At 38.8% G+C, this 15,725-nt stretch overlaps 1 protein-coding gene across 1 annotated transcript; it reads left to right on the forward strand.

Annotated features, from left to right (window-relative positions):
- Positions 1-1,338: 1,338 nt before the first annotated feature.
- LOC149260311 (uncharacterized protein At5g65660-like) lies at positions 1,339-3,597 on the forward strand. The gene is made up of 2 exons (XM_089379796.1): positions 1,339-3,125; positions 3,250-3,597. Exons 1-2 carry the CDS (start codon positions 2,820-2,822, stop codon positions 3,379-3,381), a joined length of 438 nt encoding a protein of 145 aa, XP_089235922.1. The 5' UTR covers positions 1,339-2,819; the 3' UTR covers positions 3,382-3,597.
- The last annotated feature ends 12,128 nt before the right edge of the window (positions 3,598-15,725 follow it).

Below are 15,725 nucleotides of genomic sequence, written 5' to 3' on the forward strand. Positions count from 1 at the left end.
TTTCTTTAAATTGGTCGATTGATATTTCAATTAAACCAATTTGTAAGACTTGAAAGTTTTTGAGTAAGTGGACTTGGCTTTATGTGCACAGCTGTTTTGTGGAGTATGCTTCTCTTTTGAATTCAAACGCTCTCATTTTTTCCTTTTGAAAAACGATCGTATATAGTTTTCAATCCTTGCTCCTTTTATCTTCTAATCTTACTCTTAATCTTACATCTTTTATTTGAAGTCTGAAATTTCCACCAACTGTAATGCTTCAAACTTCGAGTGCACACCAGCTAACACCAACCGCGGGACCCGCAAAATTTGGCTCCCCGTGATAATCTGCAAAACCAGATCCCAGGACCTGTACAAATTTTCTCGGGATTTTACCTTAAAGTTTTTCGTAGATTACTTTTTTTCGTGATTGAACTGTTTGCTGCTCTGGCTATGGCGACGCATGGTGTCCTTCTCTGAATCGGGACGACTACGGTCACAGTACAACTGGAATAAGGTACGGATTTTGTCTGCAAAGCGGATATTAGAAAGTCATATTTGTGAATTTTAAAATAAAACGGAGACGTAGCTTGATTTGGCCGCATGAATTTCCCAGTGCAGAGAAATTTACGGAATTTCTTTGCAGCTTTTCCTTGAATAAATTTATGGAATTTCTTTGCAGCTTTTCTTTGAATAAATTTATGGAATTTCTTTGCAGCTTTTCCGTGAAAGTGATTTTCTAGATATTTTCAAAGAGAGAGAAATAAGGTCATAAATCTCAAAATTCATACATTATCTATATGCGAATGCCGTGTTGCAGGTTAATTTGTCGTGACTGTGCATCACGTGGCTGAAAATGAAGTTATGTGAAATTTTAAAATGTTCCTGTTCCTTTCCAATAATGTCAGGAATTTATATCTGACGTTGAAATTTGCTGATTAGTTTTATTCTGTTCGAATGATTTTATGTGGATGCTGAGACACATTCAATTTTGTAGTGGAAATATGTAGTCTGTCGGTTATAGTTGTCGAAATTTCCATCAAATTTTGTGTAAATTTTAAAGATGCTGTCAAAATGTAAATGTAAAGTGTTACAGGAAGAATATGGCGTAATTTTATTTGAAATCTTTGGAATTTTGAAAAGAATTATCAAATCTTGCGTGTGTGGCTCAAAAAAGTAGAATATTTTAGCTTGAAAAAGTGAAACGGTCCAAGTTCGGTGGATAAGGATAAGTTTGCAAATGACCTGTGAGCCGGCCAGCCGCAGGGTCGAGGGTTTGGCGATCAGAATATGTATGGCATTATAATATTTACATGAGATTTTGCCATATCCTCAAACAAAATAGTGGAATATCGCGCTGGCACCTCAGCTGAGGAATCGGCAGAGCATTCTTCAAAATTGAAAAAGGCCGAATGATACAACACTCTGAACTCGGCTTAATTTTCGCAGACACAACAAGGAGAACGGCCAAGAAGTTAGAGGATCGTACATTGAACAGTCAAATTAGCAGAGCCGTCTTACTTCAGTGCGGGAAGATCACCAATCTGTCCAGAATTGTATTCTAATTCGTGAGCTGTAACGCTGTAAGGTAATTTTGGATTGGTTGCTTATTCTAAATCCTTAGGGGAATCCTTGACTCGGCAGCTCGTGTTGTACCTTTCGGCGGTCGCATCAGACATAATCAGGGAGTCCTGTAAGAAATGGAAGTCATTAGAAGAATCTTTAAAGAATCGTTCAAAGCTAAGACATTGCCTTCTTTTGTTGCTAGAATTTGCGTGTGGCAGTCACTTTAGCAGTCTAGACCACATTTGCTTTTGAAATTTACAAAATTAGGTTGATTGCCTTGACAAGATGGAGTCCATTTAGCGAAAACTTTGATGGATCGTTCTAAAGTTCAGGGTCTGCAAGAGTTTGTTCCAAGAAGCTTTCAAGAATCGGTCAAAGTTGAGATATTGCGTTCGTTTCTTGCTAGAAATTGCGTGTGGTGCTCCAATTAGCGGTCTAGGCAACATTTATATTGAAATTTACAAAATTAGGTGGATTGCCTTTGACAAAATGGAATCAATTTAGCCAAAGCCTTGACGGATTGTTCAGAAGTTCAGAGACTTACCCCAGTCTAGTCCAAGAATTTGCTTGGAGGGTGAATTTAATAGCATTGCCTAGTTTGTCCCCAGAATTTTACTAGCCACAGATGACATATTTTACAAAATATAGGGACTTAACAAGAATTTACCATAAGAGCACGTTTACCGCTAGAACTCATGATTGTTCACTAGACTACTCTGTTTTGAACCACTAGTTTTATAGCTGTGATTCCGGTGTTCTTATATCGCGGTTTTGTGAATACACTCGAGTGGAGTGGACCGGAGTGAACAGTGTCCTCCGGCAGCGTGGACCCTGTGGTCATTCATGCCTGATTTCCACGGAAGCATTGTCCTGGCCTTTCGCTTTCATTCATCGACCTATCTGCTCCGCCTTTAAGCTGCTGTAGAAAACGCTCGTATAGCTTTCAACAACTCCACACGCGAACATTCGCTCATGGCACCATTATCATACGTAAACGATTAGGATTTACCTTTTTCACATAAATTCACTTATCCCGGCGCCTCGTCATCCTGCACGGCCGAGGGCGTCTACTTTACTGGTACTTTGCCAGAGCCCTGACCCTTCCATCCAGCTCAAATTTTGTCTAAAACTACTAAACTTCAGCTGGATGTCCAAACTGTGCAGCTGTGCTATCTCGTCTGTTAATCTGGCGAAACCGGCAAATTGGGCGCAAAATTGCAGTCTGAAATTGCAATCAGGATTCGGCTTCTTCCATTGAATGTCTCGGGGGAATTGCGATGGAACACTTAACAGTAGTTTGGCAGGCTCACCGGCGATTACTGGATGACATAACGGCGGGAGGGCATAGACGCGTAGACACCACGAGGCCCACCATGGGGTTTCCTTTAGGAACAGCCCTGGTTCTGTTGATAGTTTTCGGCGTCAGTGCATTGTTTTCATGCTGTTACCATTGGGAGAAATTCAGGACTCTGCACAGCCGATACACGGGCACCGGTTTTCCCGATCCATCCGTTTCTCCGGTTCAAGCTTTGCCATTGCACATCGACGCCGATTCTTCGTCATCGAAGGACGCTATTAAGCAGGTGATGCTTCTGTTTCCCTGTTTTTTGGCTACCAATTAGCACCCGATACACCCTGTCTATCCAAATTGTTTTCGACAATATCTGAAAGAAAAAGAAAATTGAAATGCCTTTTTTTTAATCACAGTGTCGAAGCCTGCCCGTTCTGATGCCCGGAGACAAGATACCGAAGTTTATCGCATGGCCCTCTCCCCATGGATTTGCTCCATCACCCCAAACAAATCAGATCAAGGCCGACGCACAAAGTTCTACCTGTTAATATTTTCTTATGCATTTTCGGTACTATTTTATATTCAATTCAGTCTGAGGGAGGTGCTGTCTTGAACAATCGACTCTGAATTCTGAATTCAGGAAAATGTAAGTTAAAAGTACCTATATTTACCGCACCCCCGCCGCTGTTGCCCTTTTCCCCTAGATTTATTGAACACAGTGGTGAATATCTTTAAAATTGAAGCTTCCTGTTATTTTGTTACAAGTTAGTTACTGATGGAAACTTGAAGTGTCGATTTTATTTGTTTAGATTTGGATTTGAAATTGTTTTTGGGAGAATAGAACCAGTGAACACAGACGCGCGCTTTATGTTACTTATGGCCAGATCCATTCACTTTGTGATCAGGAACGAGCGCAAAGAGTCACGAATCCACGTCATCTTTAGCTCTATTTTCTTATTTCTGCAACACTTCAAAATATTTTTCCTCTAACGCATTGGTATGTCCCTGCTAGATAAATTTCCTGCAAAGGCTTCTTAATGTTTATTGCTTATATGCAGAAGTAAAAATTAGCACAATCCCACTGGACATGATTGGTGTAGCTTAATAGGGACATTTAGCCAGAGATCACTTTCAGTAAAATAAGAATAATATTTCCGAATCTTGGTTCCATCTGGAGAAAAAGTTCCGACCAGTCCAAGAAAATAATCTAGGTTGTTCCGACCAGTCCAACAAACTGGGAGTTCTTATCCTAGTCCTGATTGTGTTCGATCCGGAAGAAGTTTAATTTGCTTCAACCAGTTTGGGAGTTCTTAATCCAAGTGCCTTATACGGCCAATCTGGGATAGAATGGCATAAAGTGGAGTCATAGTTTATTAATTTAATCTTTTTAATTAGAATGAGATAACGTGAATTAACTTCAGCAATCTATGGTTTATTTATTACTTTTTTAATTATCAATGTTAAAATTTAAGGGAAGAGGGTAGCCAAAATAGTGCAAAGTCTGGGCAATTTGTTAGAAAGGTTCGAGGATAAATGTAGTTCATGATGGATGCTAGCCAAACATACCGGCTAAGCTCACGAAACCAACCTGGCATCTTGTCTCCCTACTCCTTTCCGTCCGACCCCTTTCCATCTTCCTATTGCCCCTTTGGCATACACTGGCGGGACTCCGGTTGCTGCCAATGTCCTCCGGTTTGAAGGAGGACGATTATTGAAATATTTTTAACCATATCTCTACATCAGATTAATAGATAGATTGAACTACTAAAAGCAGGGCATAACAAGAAAACCAGATTAATAGATGGATTAAACTACTAAAAGAGGCATAACAAGATCATTGTAGGCTTAAAGTGATTGTGGTAGATACACATTATCTCACATAGCAGGGAATAACAAGAAAACCAGATTAATAGATAGATTAAACTACTAAAAGCAAGGCATAACAAGATCATTGTAGGTTTAAAGTGATTGTGGGAGATACACATATCTCAAATTGTGATCCAACTTTATTGAAGGCTTATAATTTTATTCTAAGCCTGTTATGTTTTCATAGCTTTGGAGTGTTTCCGGGGTTTGATTCGTGGGATCAAAATGATTGAAGAGGCATTATATTTAAGGAAAATAAAAATGAGCAGAAAATTTGTTCTCAAGACCTGGAAATTAATGATATTCATGTTTTCTTTGGATTATATAATGAATCAAAATTAAATTAAATATTGCTGGGCAATGATGGTCACATGAACTTCACTTAAATTTGAGTACGCTCATGCTTTATCTGTATACAACATGTTATGACAACCTCTTTTGATGATATCTGAGTCACATATAAGCCCCAGTTTCGTCTTATGTTATAAAGTTACAAGGTAATGTAAGGAGGGGAATATATCATTAGAAGTTCGGATACGGAATGAAATCCAAACTTTCTCTGACAACCAACCATTTTTAGGCCTACAGGGTTCCTTTACAGGAGAAATTTTAACTTTAAACCACTACCAGAACAAACAATAAAAACCTTCGCAAACCAAGAATCTTAGAAAATGAGTAGGTTGGATTACATCAATCAATCAGTCACCATTCATAATCTTACGAGAATCCATGTCATAATGAGTGATTACGTTTCGTAATCTTACAGAATCTCGTTTTTTCCTCGATCTCTGTGCTTTTTCTAAGGGTTTGACTCTGTGAACTTAGCTCAACCGTTAATGCACATACAAGTAAGGAAACCAAATCAGCTTCCCAAAGTGACGTCGTCTTTATTGCATCGTTTCTAAAAAAAAATTCCTTTTCCTTCCTTCCCTTCTCCATTTATTTTTACAATTTCATGATGAGAGTATAGGCAATTGGGCCCTAACTTGCCAAATATTACCATCTTGTGCAATTCCACAACTAACGGTAGGACCACTAAGGATCCCTAAATATTTCGTGATTTGAAGTGGTGGGTTCCAACCTTAGTGGTGTAAAAAAGGTTACACATACAACTTTAAGTTCTAAGTTTCATGAGTATGATTATGGTGTATCCTGCTGGCACCACTAACCTCAAACTAATATCGAAATGCGCGATAAAATATCAACAGTTCAGTAATTAATAATTAATGTATATTATAGCTTTTTGACGTAGGGATGCTGAAGCATGGTATGTGATATCAATATTGAAACGCTGTTGCATAATGCTAACAGCCATTATATCAAATTAAAATAATTGTTAGTAGCCATGAGCGTTTTCACAATGTTGAAAAGCCAACCCTTTTGACTTTTTGAAAACAATGATATTGTTTATAATTTCGGTGGTAGGGTTATAATTTATTCCCTTGTGATTATGATTAAGTATTGGCCAACTAATTTACTGTATAAGTATTAATGTTATAAGAAATAAAATTTAAAAATAAGTAAATTAATATGAATTAATAAATGTATCATATCACTTTTCACTTTCATGCCAACTTTCTTATCAATATAAGCATCATGTTATATAAGAATTTAATTTATATGTTGTGGTGCAGCATATTATTTCTGAATTAATGTGCACTAATACGTTTTGTACGAAGTATTATGGTATAAAACAATTTCAAAATGAATCGTACATAGTAATTAATTTGAGTATTTTATAAAGATATATTTATTGTTTGTTTTATATAAAGTATTATATAATAATAATAATGATGATGATGATGATAATAACGATGATGATGATGATGGTGGTATATAAACAATTTCAAAACGAATGAGAAAGTGTAATTAATGTGAAATATTATAAAGATATTTATTATAAAAATAATTAGAAAATGATATTAAGTGTAGTAAATTTTATAAAATATATTTTTTCAAAAAAATATGTAAAAACGATAGTATGACATAATGCAGGGATATATTTATCTTTTGAAATAAAGAGAAAAGAGAATTTATTAACTATATTCGCAACATATAAGATTAACAATTATATTAGGAAATATTTCTCTTATAAAACTTAATTATATATTTATATTTTACGAGCTAGAAGTATGCTTTAAAAGCGCTTCTGCTTGGCTAGGATCTTGTTTTCCTTGGACCTAAGGAAACAAGTTAATGACCCAAGACCTAGAGACATCTAGTAGGAGTGAAAGCCCGCCCCCTTAGTCAGCTTGCATCCGTGGTTAGCAACTAGAGATGACTTTCCTTGCTAATGGTTTGACAACTCAGTTATGATAGGTTTTCCCACCTGTGAATATATATATATATATATATAAACATAAATTAAGGATTTTATTATTATTTTTATTTATAAATTCAAATGATTACCAATTTTATGTATTATTCTTTTGATTTTAAATATTATATATATATATTTAAAAGTTTTTTTCATAGAAAAGGACGTGTAATTTTATTCATTTGTAAGGAAAAATAAGATTACATTGTGCATATGCTATTAAGCATTCCTTTAAAAAGCACCTTTTGGCATTGAGTTAACAAAAAGAAACATAACCACTGATGCACATACAATAAGAAGAAAGCAAAGATTAGTTTTACATTTTCCGCTTAGCCATTCTTTTTACCCTTTGTGCACCTTGTGCCAACCATCAAAAGTTGGTTCAATAGGAACCATTGCCAATTCTCTACCTTCTTCCAAATGGGGAGCTTCTTTGTTAGAGTCTGAACTCTCAAAAACATGGGTTTGTTTTGTGCCCCCAAGCCCATCCGATATTTACTAGTCGACAGGGTTAGAACCCTGTTGAATTTGTATGATCATTCGTGTTTGTCTCAGGGTGTACCTTATCGGTTGATATCTAGGTTGAGCCTTAATCTCTACATCAAGTTGGACTTGGTTATTATCTTTGGGGCCTTTTTCTCTGTCTTTTGAGGGGGAAGCCCGAAAATATGCCATCCTTTTGGTTGATTTGGTTGCCTCTTTTTTCTTTTTGGGTTCTTCTTAGGTTGTGGACAAGTATTCTGTAGGTGTCATGCACTTGACCTGCGAGAGAACCATAATACTAGAAATACAAAACAATATAGCCTAAAACCCAGAAATATCACATGAAACAAGCTGCAAAGATAGTTTATTATTCAGAATCATAATACAATGTTCACTTGCCTCTTCGAGGGGGCAACCTCCAACATAGTAGAGCTCAATTATGATAAGACTCGATGATTATTCCCTTACTATCTAAGACTATTTATAGCTTAATGACATCCAAAACTCTAACTACTAGCGGTCCCTTGCATAACATGGGTTAACCACTTTATTGATTAACTATGGTCTGTTTATAACTAATTATGGTCCCTTTTCTATAATGCAGGTCAACCACTTACAATTATTATTAATGCGGATAACTGCTTATGGGCTTTATTGACTCAACTAAGTAACTATGACTCTGACTAGGCCCCTTGGGCTTATTACATAAATAAGAGGTTAGGGTTGGACCCTAACATGCCCTCCCCCATCAAAATCAAGGTTGTCCTTACGGGTGAAGCTTCAGAAACTGCTGAAGAATAGTGGTTGGTTCCCATGTCACATCTTCTGGAGAGGTGTATTTCCACTTGATGGGGACTTCATTGATCGTTCGATTGCAGAGATGTCTTTCGTGAGTATTGAGGACTTGTTTTGGCGGAGCCAAAGTGAGCTTTCCTCATCCAATTCTGGCAGACTTGTTTGAACCCTGCAATTGTTCCCCACAACTTTCTTGAGGCACGATACATGGAAGATTGGGTGGATTTTTGAAGTAGTTGGCAAGGCCAGTTTGTAAGCGACTACTCCTATACGCTGAAGTACCTGATAAGGCCCATAGAATTTTGGTGCTAGTTTCTGGCAGCCCTTTTTTTTGAGAGAGGTTTGCTTATACAGTTGGAGTCGTAGGAACACTTGGTCACCTACTTGAAATGACCGCTCAAAACGATGTTGGTAGACCTGTTGCTTCATTATATTATGAGCTTGATGTAGATTATCTTTGAGATGAGCGATCATGGTGACACAGTTCTGTAGGAGCTGATCAACTACCTGTACTTTGGAACATCCAAGGATATAAGAAGCTGGTGAAGGTGGAAGTTATCCATACATTGCCTCATATGGGGTCATCTTGGTGGCTTCATGATAGTTAGTATTATACCACCATTTAGCTAAAGGTAGCCATTGTACCCATTGATGTTGCTTGTCTAAAGTGAAGCACTATAGATAGGTCTCCAAACATTTGTTGACTGCTTTTGTTTGACCATCTGTTTGGGGTTGATAAGTTGTACTTAATTGGAGTTGTGTGCCTTGGAGCTTGAAATTTTCCTTCCAAATTTTTTGGTGAAAGTGGGGTCTTGATCAGACATAATGGAAATCGACATGCCATGTAGTTTGAAGATTTGGTCCATGAAAACTTGAGCCACCAATGTTGGGGTAAATGGGTGTGGTGGAACGCAAAAATGAGCATATTTGGAAAGTTTGTCAACAACCACCATGATGATTGATTTGTTGTTGGACTTTGGGAGACTTGTAATGAAATCCATGGAAACATTCGTCCATACGAAAACAGGGAGTGACAATGGTTGTAAGGTTCCCGGTAGCTTGATCGTTTCCCCTTTGTTGCATGGCATACATCGCATTCAGTTACAAAAGTAAGAATGTCGTTCTTCATGCAGCGTGCCCATGCATAAGTCTTCTGAAATCCTGAATGTCCTACAATCGGAGAGGAGTGCAACTCTTCGAAGATGTGGTTTTTGAGGGTGGAGGTCGGGGATAACACTACCTGATCCTTGTAGCGAAGAACCTCATTCTTCCAAGAGTAGTTTTTTGAGGCATTAGGATCTGTTCTTAAGTTATTAATGAGCCGGGACAGAGAGGGGTGGGAGAACTATTCATGGCGGGCCTCTTTAATCCAATCTGGTATGGGTAAAGAGAGTGATAAAAGGGTGCGCTTATCCTCAAATTGGTGCGATAAGACATCAACCACTACATTGTCACACCCCTTGTAAATTATCTCATAATCACATCCCAACATTTATGCAAGCCATTTATTTTGTTGCGGCGACAATAGACGTTGCTCTAGAAAATATTTTAGGCTATGGTGATCAATGCGGATTTTGAAATGTCGCCCCAATAAGTATGGTTGCCAAGTGTCTATTGCATGTAAGATGGCTATAATTTATTTCTCATATGTAGATTGACCTAGATGTTTGTCACTGAGTTGTTGACTGGTGAAATCCAATGGTCTACCTTCCTACATTAATATTGCACCAATGCCTGTAACTTCCTGCGTTCAATCACAAAAGATTTGGTGGTCTGGTAAGGCCAATACTTGAGTGGATCACATGGCCTGTTTGAGAGCTAAGAAGACCTGTTGAGTTGTGTCAGTCCAGAGAAATGAATTTTTCTTTAGAAGATTAGTGAGGAGTCTGGCAATGTGTCCATAACTGTGGACAAATTTGCGATAGTAGTCCGTGAGACCCAAGAATCCCCGCAACCTCTTCAAGGTTTTTGGTTGGGGCTAATCTTGCATTACCTGAATCTTTTCGGATCAACCCTCACTCTGTCATGACCCACAATGTGTCCCAAATAGTCTATTTCTTCCATGCCAAAGGAGCACTTGGATAATTTAACCAATAATTTGTGATCTTGGAGCAATTGCAATATTTGTTCAACATGTTGAAGAAGTTTGTCCCATGTTATGTTGTAGATGAGAATGTCATTGAAAAATACCAGGACAATTTTTCTGAGATATGGTTTCAGAAGGTGGTTCATGAGGCTCTGAAAAGTGGATGGAGCATTACAGAGACAAAATGGCATGACCAGGAGTTCATAATAGCGTTCATGAGTTTGGAAAGTTGTCTTGGGAATGTCGACTTCCTTCATGCATATTTGGTGATAGCCTGAGCAGATGTCTAGCTTGGTAAAAAATTTAGCACCTTGCAGTTCATCAAGAAGATCATGAACTATTGGAATAGGAAATTTGTCCTTGATAGTGAGCTTGTTAAGGGCCCTAAAGTCGGGATGCATGCACCATTCTCCATCTTTGTTTAGAACCATGACTAACGGAGATGGATAAGGGTTGTAGTTGGGACGAATAACACCGGCTTCGAGGAGTTTCTTGTTGATTTTTTCAATTTCATTCTTTTGTGCAAAAGGATATCGATATGGGCGGACATTTGGCGGTTGGGCATCTGGGACTAAAGGGATGCTATGATCACGTTCACCCCTAGAGGGTAGGAGCTCCTTAGGTTTGTCAAAGACTTGCTAGTGGTGATCTAATACCTGTTGCATATTAGGATGAATATGAGGAGGAGTGGATTCAATGGCCTGCATAGCATTAAATTGGGCTACTACCCCATGATGACCCTTTTTAAAAAGCTTCTCCATTCGATGCAAGTTGATGATAATAGGAGCACTTACCTGGAGTCCCCTCAATGTATGAGTGTGGTCGTTCTGTGTAAAGCTCATAAATAACTCCTAGATATCTATTATGATAGGGCCTGGTGTGTTGAGCCATTTAGCAACAAGGACAATGTCACAACCACCCATTTCAATGGTAAACATGTGGGTTTCAAGGTGATAACACCCCATTTGAAGCTTAAAATTTTCATAACGTCCTTCACATTTCATGGCCCCCCCATCAGTGATAAGGACTTGGAAATTAGATATTTCCCGTACAAAGCAATGAACAACTTCTGCTACTCTCTTATGGGCAAATTTATGAGTGTTGCCACTATCAATCAACACCACTATTGGTCGATGCTTAATAAAACCTTAGATTTTGAGAGTCTGGGGCGAAGAAATTCCATCAAGGCATGTAGTGATATAACTGACTCATTTGGCGTCACTGTGAGATCATTGTTTGGGTCGGTTTGGGTTTCACCCGCTTCTTCCTCAAGCACTTTAGTGGATGGAGCTCCATTATTTGAGTTGTTTTCAATAGCATCAATTTGAAAGAATTTTGGTTCCTTGCATTTATGTCCTAGGGAGTACTTGTCATCACAGTAGTAGTAGAGTCCTTGTTTCCTTCTTTCGACCATTTCTTCCAGCAACACCTTTTGAACCTTAAGTGTTTGGGTGGGGCTCGTAGCTTGGGTGGGATGTGCCTTTGCGACAAAATTTGGATGATTGGACTGGGCATTTAAGGCGACTTATACATCTAAGGCCTTGTGGCATGCATCCAACCAAGTAGCTGGGTGATGCATTCAGACATGGGCTTGGATGGCTTCCTTTAGGCCATTGATGAAACATTCCAAGTAAAATTCATCTCCTAGTCCGTCAGTTCTGATGGCCAATTGTTCAAAAGCTGCAATGTAGTCCCTTACTGTACCTGTTTGCCTGAGCTTAGTGAGACGACCCAAAAAGTGAGATTCCCGATCAAAGCAGTCACATATGGATTTTGAGAACATGTTCCAAGTTGGCTTCCTTGGATAACATTTTTGATGCCATGGCCACCACTGTCATCTCTCTTGATCCAAGTAAAGGGCTCCCACATGTAGTTTAGTTACCTCCTCATAGATATTATTAAGGATGAAGCATTGTTCCATTTGTGCCACCCATTCTGTGGGGTTAGAACCATCAAATTTGTACATGTCCAACTTGGGTGTTCGGTGGTTCGAAGATTGGTGATATCCATGGAAATGGATGTGATGGTTGGATTCTTCTTCTATGTGTGCATCGACACTATGTTCTTCCCTCATGGGTTCACGAGGCATTGTTATAAGGACCAATACTTTTGTGAGGTGGGAGGTAATGGTCACCTGGAAGTCATTGAATTTTTTCTCAAGGTTGTCGACCTTCTCAGCAGCGCTTTCTACAACCATAACTTGAGAACTGGTACGATTATACACTAGCCTCAGTGAAATTTTGAGCTTACTTAAGAGTAGTATGCTTGGAAAGAGGGCAAGCTCAAGTGTTTAATGATGTGGGTCACTTGAAGATGCATCTGGAAAAATTTGGTACCGCCTGAAAAATGGGGGCTTACAAGTGAATGCTACCACAACGACCAGCTGGTCATCTTGAATATTATGGGCTAGGTATCTTGCAAGCAACCCAAGATGGCCCTATTTTTTTTTTACTTCGAAAGGAGTTTTACTCCCAAATGATCAATAATGCATTGATCGAATTCCAAAAAGCTTGATATTGCCAAATATCCTGCTAAAATCAGGTCTAGGTTGTAGTAACAGAAACCCCAAGGTCTTGGTACGACATAATGTGCTGCAACAATCTGATTTGGATTATGGTAGCCAAAACCCTCACTACATAAAGAGTCTAATCTGCGTTGTGAAAACCCAAACCGCTAAATTTGATCTGTACAACGACAACAAAACCCCAATTGTTGGATATGATTTGGAAAATGACAGTCGAACCCCAACAACTGGATCTGATATGGAAGAAAAGGTAGGGGGCGATCTTCAGATAGCGGAGGGAACTATGCTCTCAAGGGAGTGTCAGGTGCTACAGATCACAAAATACGCAGGGGTCTAACAATAGGATTCAGCCTAATCTTTTAGGGCTCTAACTAAGGAGGATCGACCATACCCTTAGTCATACTACCCGACTACCCTATTATACGTGCGAGTAATCTCGTCGAGTGTTGTTCTCAATGTCCTTTAGCATCAATACGATCGACAACTTAGCTAAGGTTAGGATTTAGGTTATCCTAGGGGGGCTTCTGATATACCTAAGGGTACATGGAAGTGCAGTATGTGCGTGGTTTTGTTTAATGCACTACTACTCGAAGGGGTACCCACAGGGGTTACAAGGGAGTCCAACAAACGTGACTACCTCTTGTAGTTATTATGTGCATGCCTCCTCAAATCCGCAGGTTTATGTGTTCAATGACAGATCCCATGGTTAAAGATGTCGAAACACGTCTCTAGCCTAAAAAAAATTTGCGAAAATTGGAGGTACAACTGGCCCTAGAAAGTGCTATGATGCCACTTGTTATGCACTTGACCTGCGAGAAAACCAGAATACCAGAAATACAAAACAATATAGCCTAAAACACAAAAATATCACATGAAATGAGACAAGTTGCAAAGATAGTTTATTATTCAATAATAGAATACAAATGTTCACTTACCTCTTCGAGGGGCCAACCTCCAACAGAGCAGAGCTCAATTACAATAAGGCTCGATGATTCTTTCCTTACTATCTAAGACTAATTTATAGCTTAATGACATCCAAAACCCTAACTACTAGTGGTCCCTTGCGTAACACGGGGTAACCACCTTATTTATTAACTATGAACTGTTTATAACTAATTGTGGCCCAATTTCTATAACGTGGGTCAACCACTTACAATTATTATTAATGTAGATAACTGCTTATGGGCTTTATTGGCTCAATTAACTAACTATGAGTTTGGCTAGGTCCCTTGGGCTTATTACATAAATAAGGGGTTAGGGTTGGACCCTAACAGTAGATGTCATGTTTGAAATCGTTCACGACATTGGAATGCCATATTCTCATAATCTAATACTTGAGACCATTGTAAATTATTGTGCTTCAAATTTATGAGATCTAGAAGTCCCTTGTTGAGGTCTATCTCCACACATATTTTGGCAAAAGTGAATATGCCTTTTTCTATTCTTTTTATGTCCATTTTTTTTGAATTTACCTAAAGCATTTCCAATGTCTTCAAGAACTTTATGGTGCCAGAATGGAAGGGGGAGATGGACATGGTTGAGACCACCATTGTTGTGGCATCAAACTTCGTGAACTATGGAGTGATGAATAACTCGACATTTCCCCAGAACCATGGCCCTTCCTGGAGAACAAAGTCCAATTCCTTTTGTGTGTCAAATTGGACTATGAGGAATTCTTTGGAGCAGAAGTATATGTCACAATTTGGTGTGCATGAAGTGAAAACCCACTAAAACAGTGCTTCAGGTTTTTGCCAAAAGCCATTGAATCTACAAATGATTTCTTTTTTTTGAAGAGCAAAAAAAAAAAAAAAAGTAGATACCTATGGATTATTGACCACCATAGTTTGGGCTTGCTCCATTTGGTCTACTATATAGGGGACTGAAATATTTTGGCTTTGTTATGCAGGAGCATAAGCCCTCCCTTGAAATGCTTCCTTGAAGGAAACCATAGTTCCATTTGATGTGTTGGCCCTAGGAGCACCCCCATATAGCCTAGAGTTCAAAATTATATATGAATTTCTCGTTATATTGTAATCTTTGAGCACAGAGGAGTCATGGAGGACCTTCCATTCATATTACAGGGATTGGAACTTTCTGGGTATTCCCCAACTTTTTTCAATAGACTTCTTAAGAGAAGAAGTCAAGTTTGAACTTTTTAACCATCAAACAATAGATTCCCCCCCCCCCCCCCCTTGATATTTCTGATGAAGACCTGAAAATAAGCTTCCTGTGTCTGCTTTGTCTGAAAAGAGGTAGATACAACTAATGAGGGTGAAGTACAAGGGAGACTCGATCTCTGCACCAGCGCATGCCTTAAAGCCTCATGGGCCAAAACCATAGTGTATTTCCATGAATATAATCTGTAGAATGGAGCAAAAACAAAGTAAGAGGGAAAAAATGCCATGGTACCTATCTTATGATTGCCTCTCACCCAAGTAGTAAGTAAAAGACCACTTTCATCGCAGACATCGAGACTCCTAGAAGTGATTTTGAGCCATATATTAGTCCACGACAGAGCCCCAACAATGGAAGCTTCCACTAGGTATAGCCCTCCTCTGGCTTCACCAACCATTGATCTCCCACTTTGGGACAACAACAATTTCTCCACTAGGAAATACCATTCACGTCCATATCCCTTGTGGCTAGCATGGGTGAAGCATGCCCTATGATCACGAGAGCAACAAGAGCAGGTTCATGTGTGGCTACAGGGCCAAGATTCTTGTTGTTGCAGAATGTAACACTAGTAGATCGCTCCATCTCGCTCCCCAATCTTAAATATTCAAAATATTTAGAGTTAAAATGAATTTGAATTAAAGCATAT

The sequence above is a fragment of the Pinus tabuliformis genome, chromosome 6, assembly GCF_031772625.1.
Source record: "Pinus tabuliformis cultivar Carrire ecotype Pingquan chromosome 6, CPIR1, whole genome shotgun sequence".
NCBI classification, from domain to species: Eukaryota; Viridiplantae; Streptophyta; class Pinopsida; order Pinales; family Pinaceae; genus Pinus; species Pinus tabuliformis.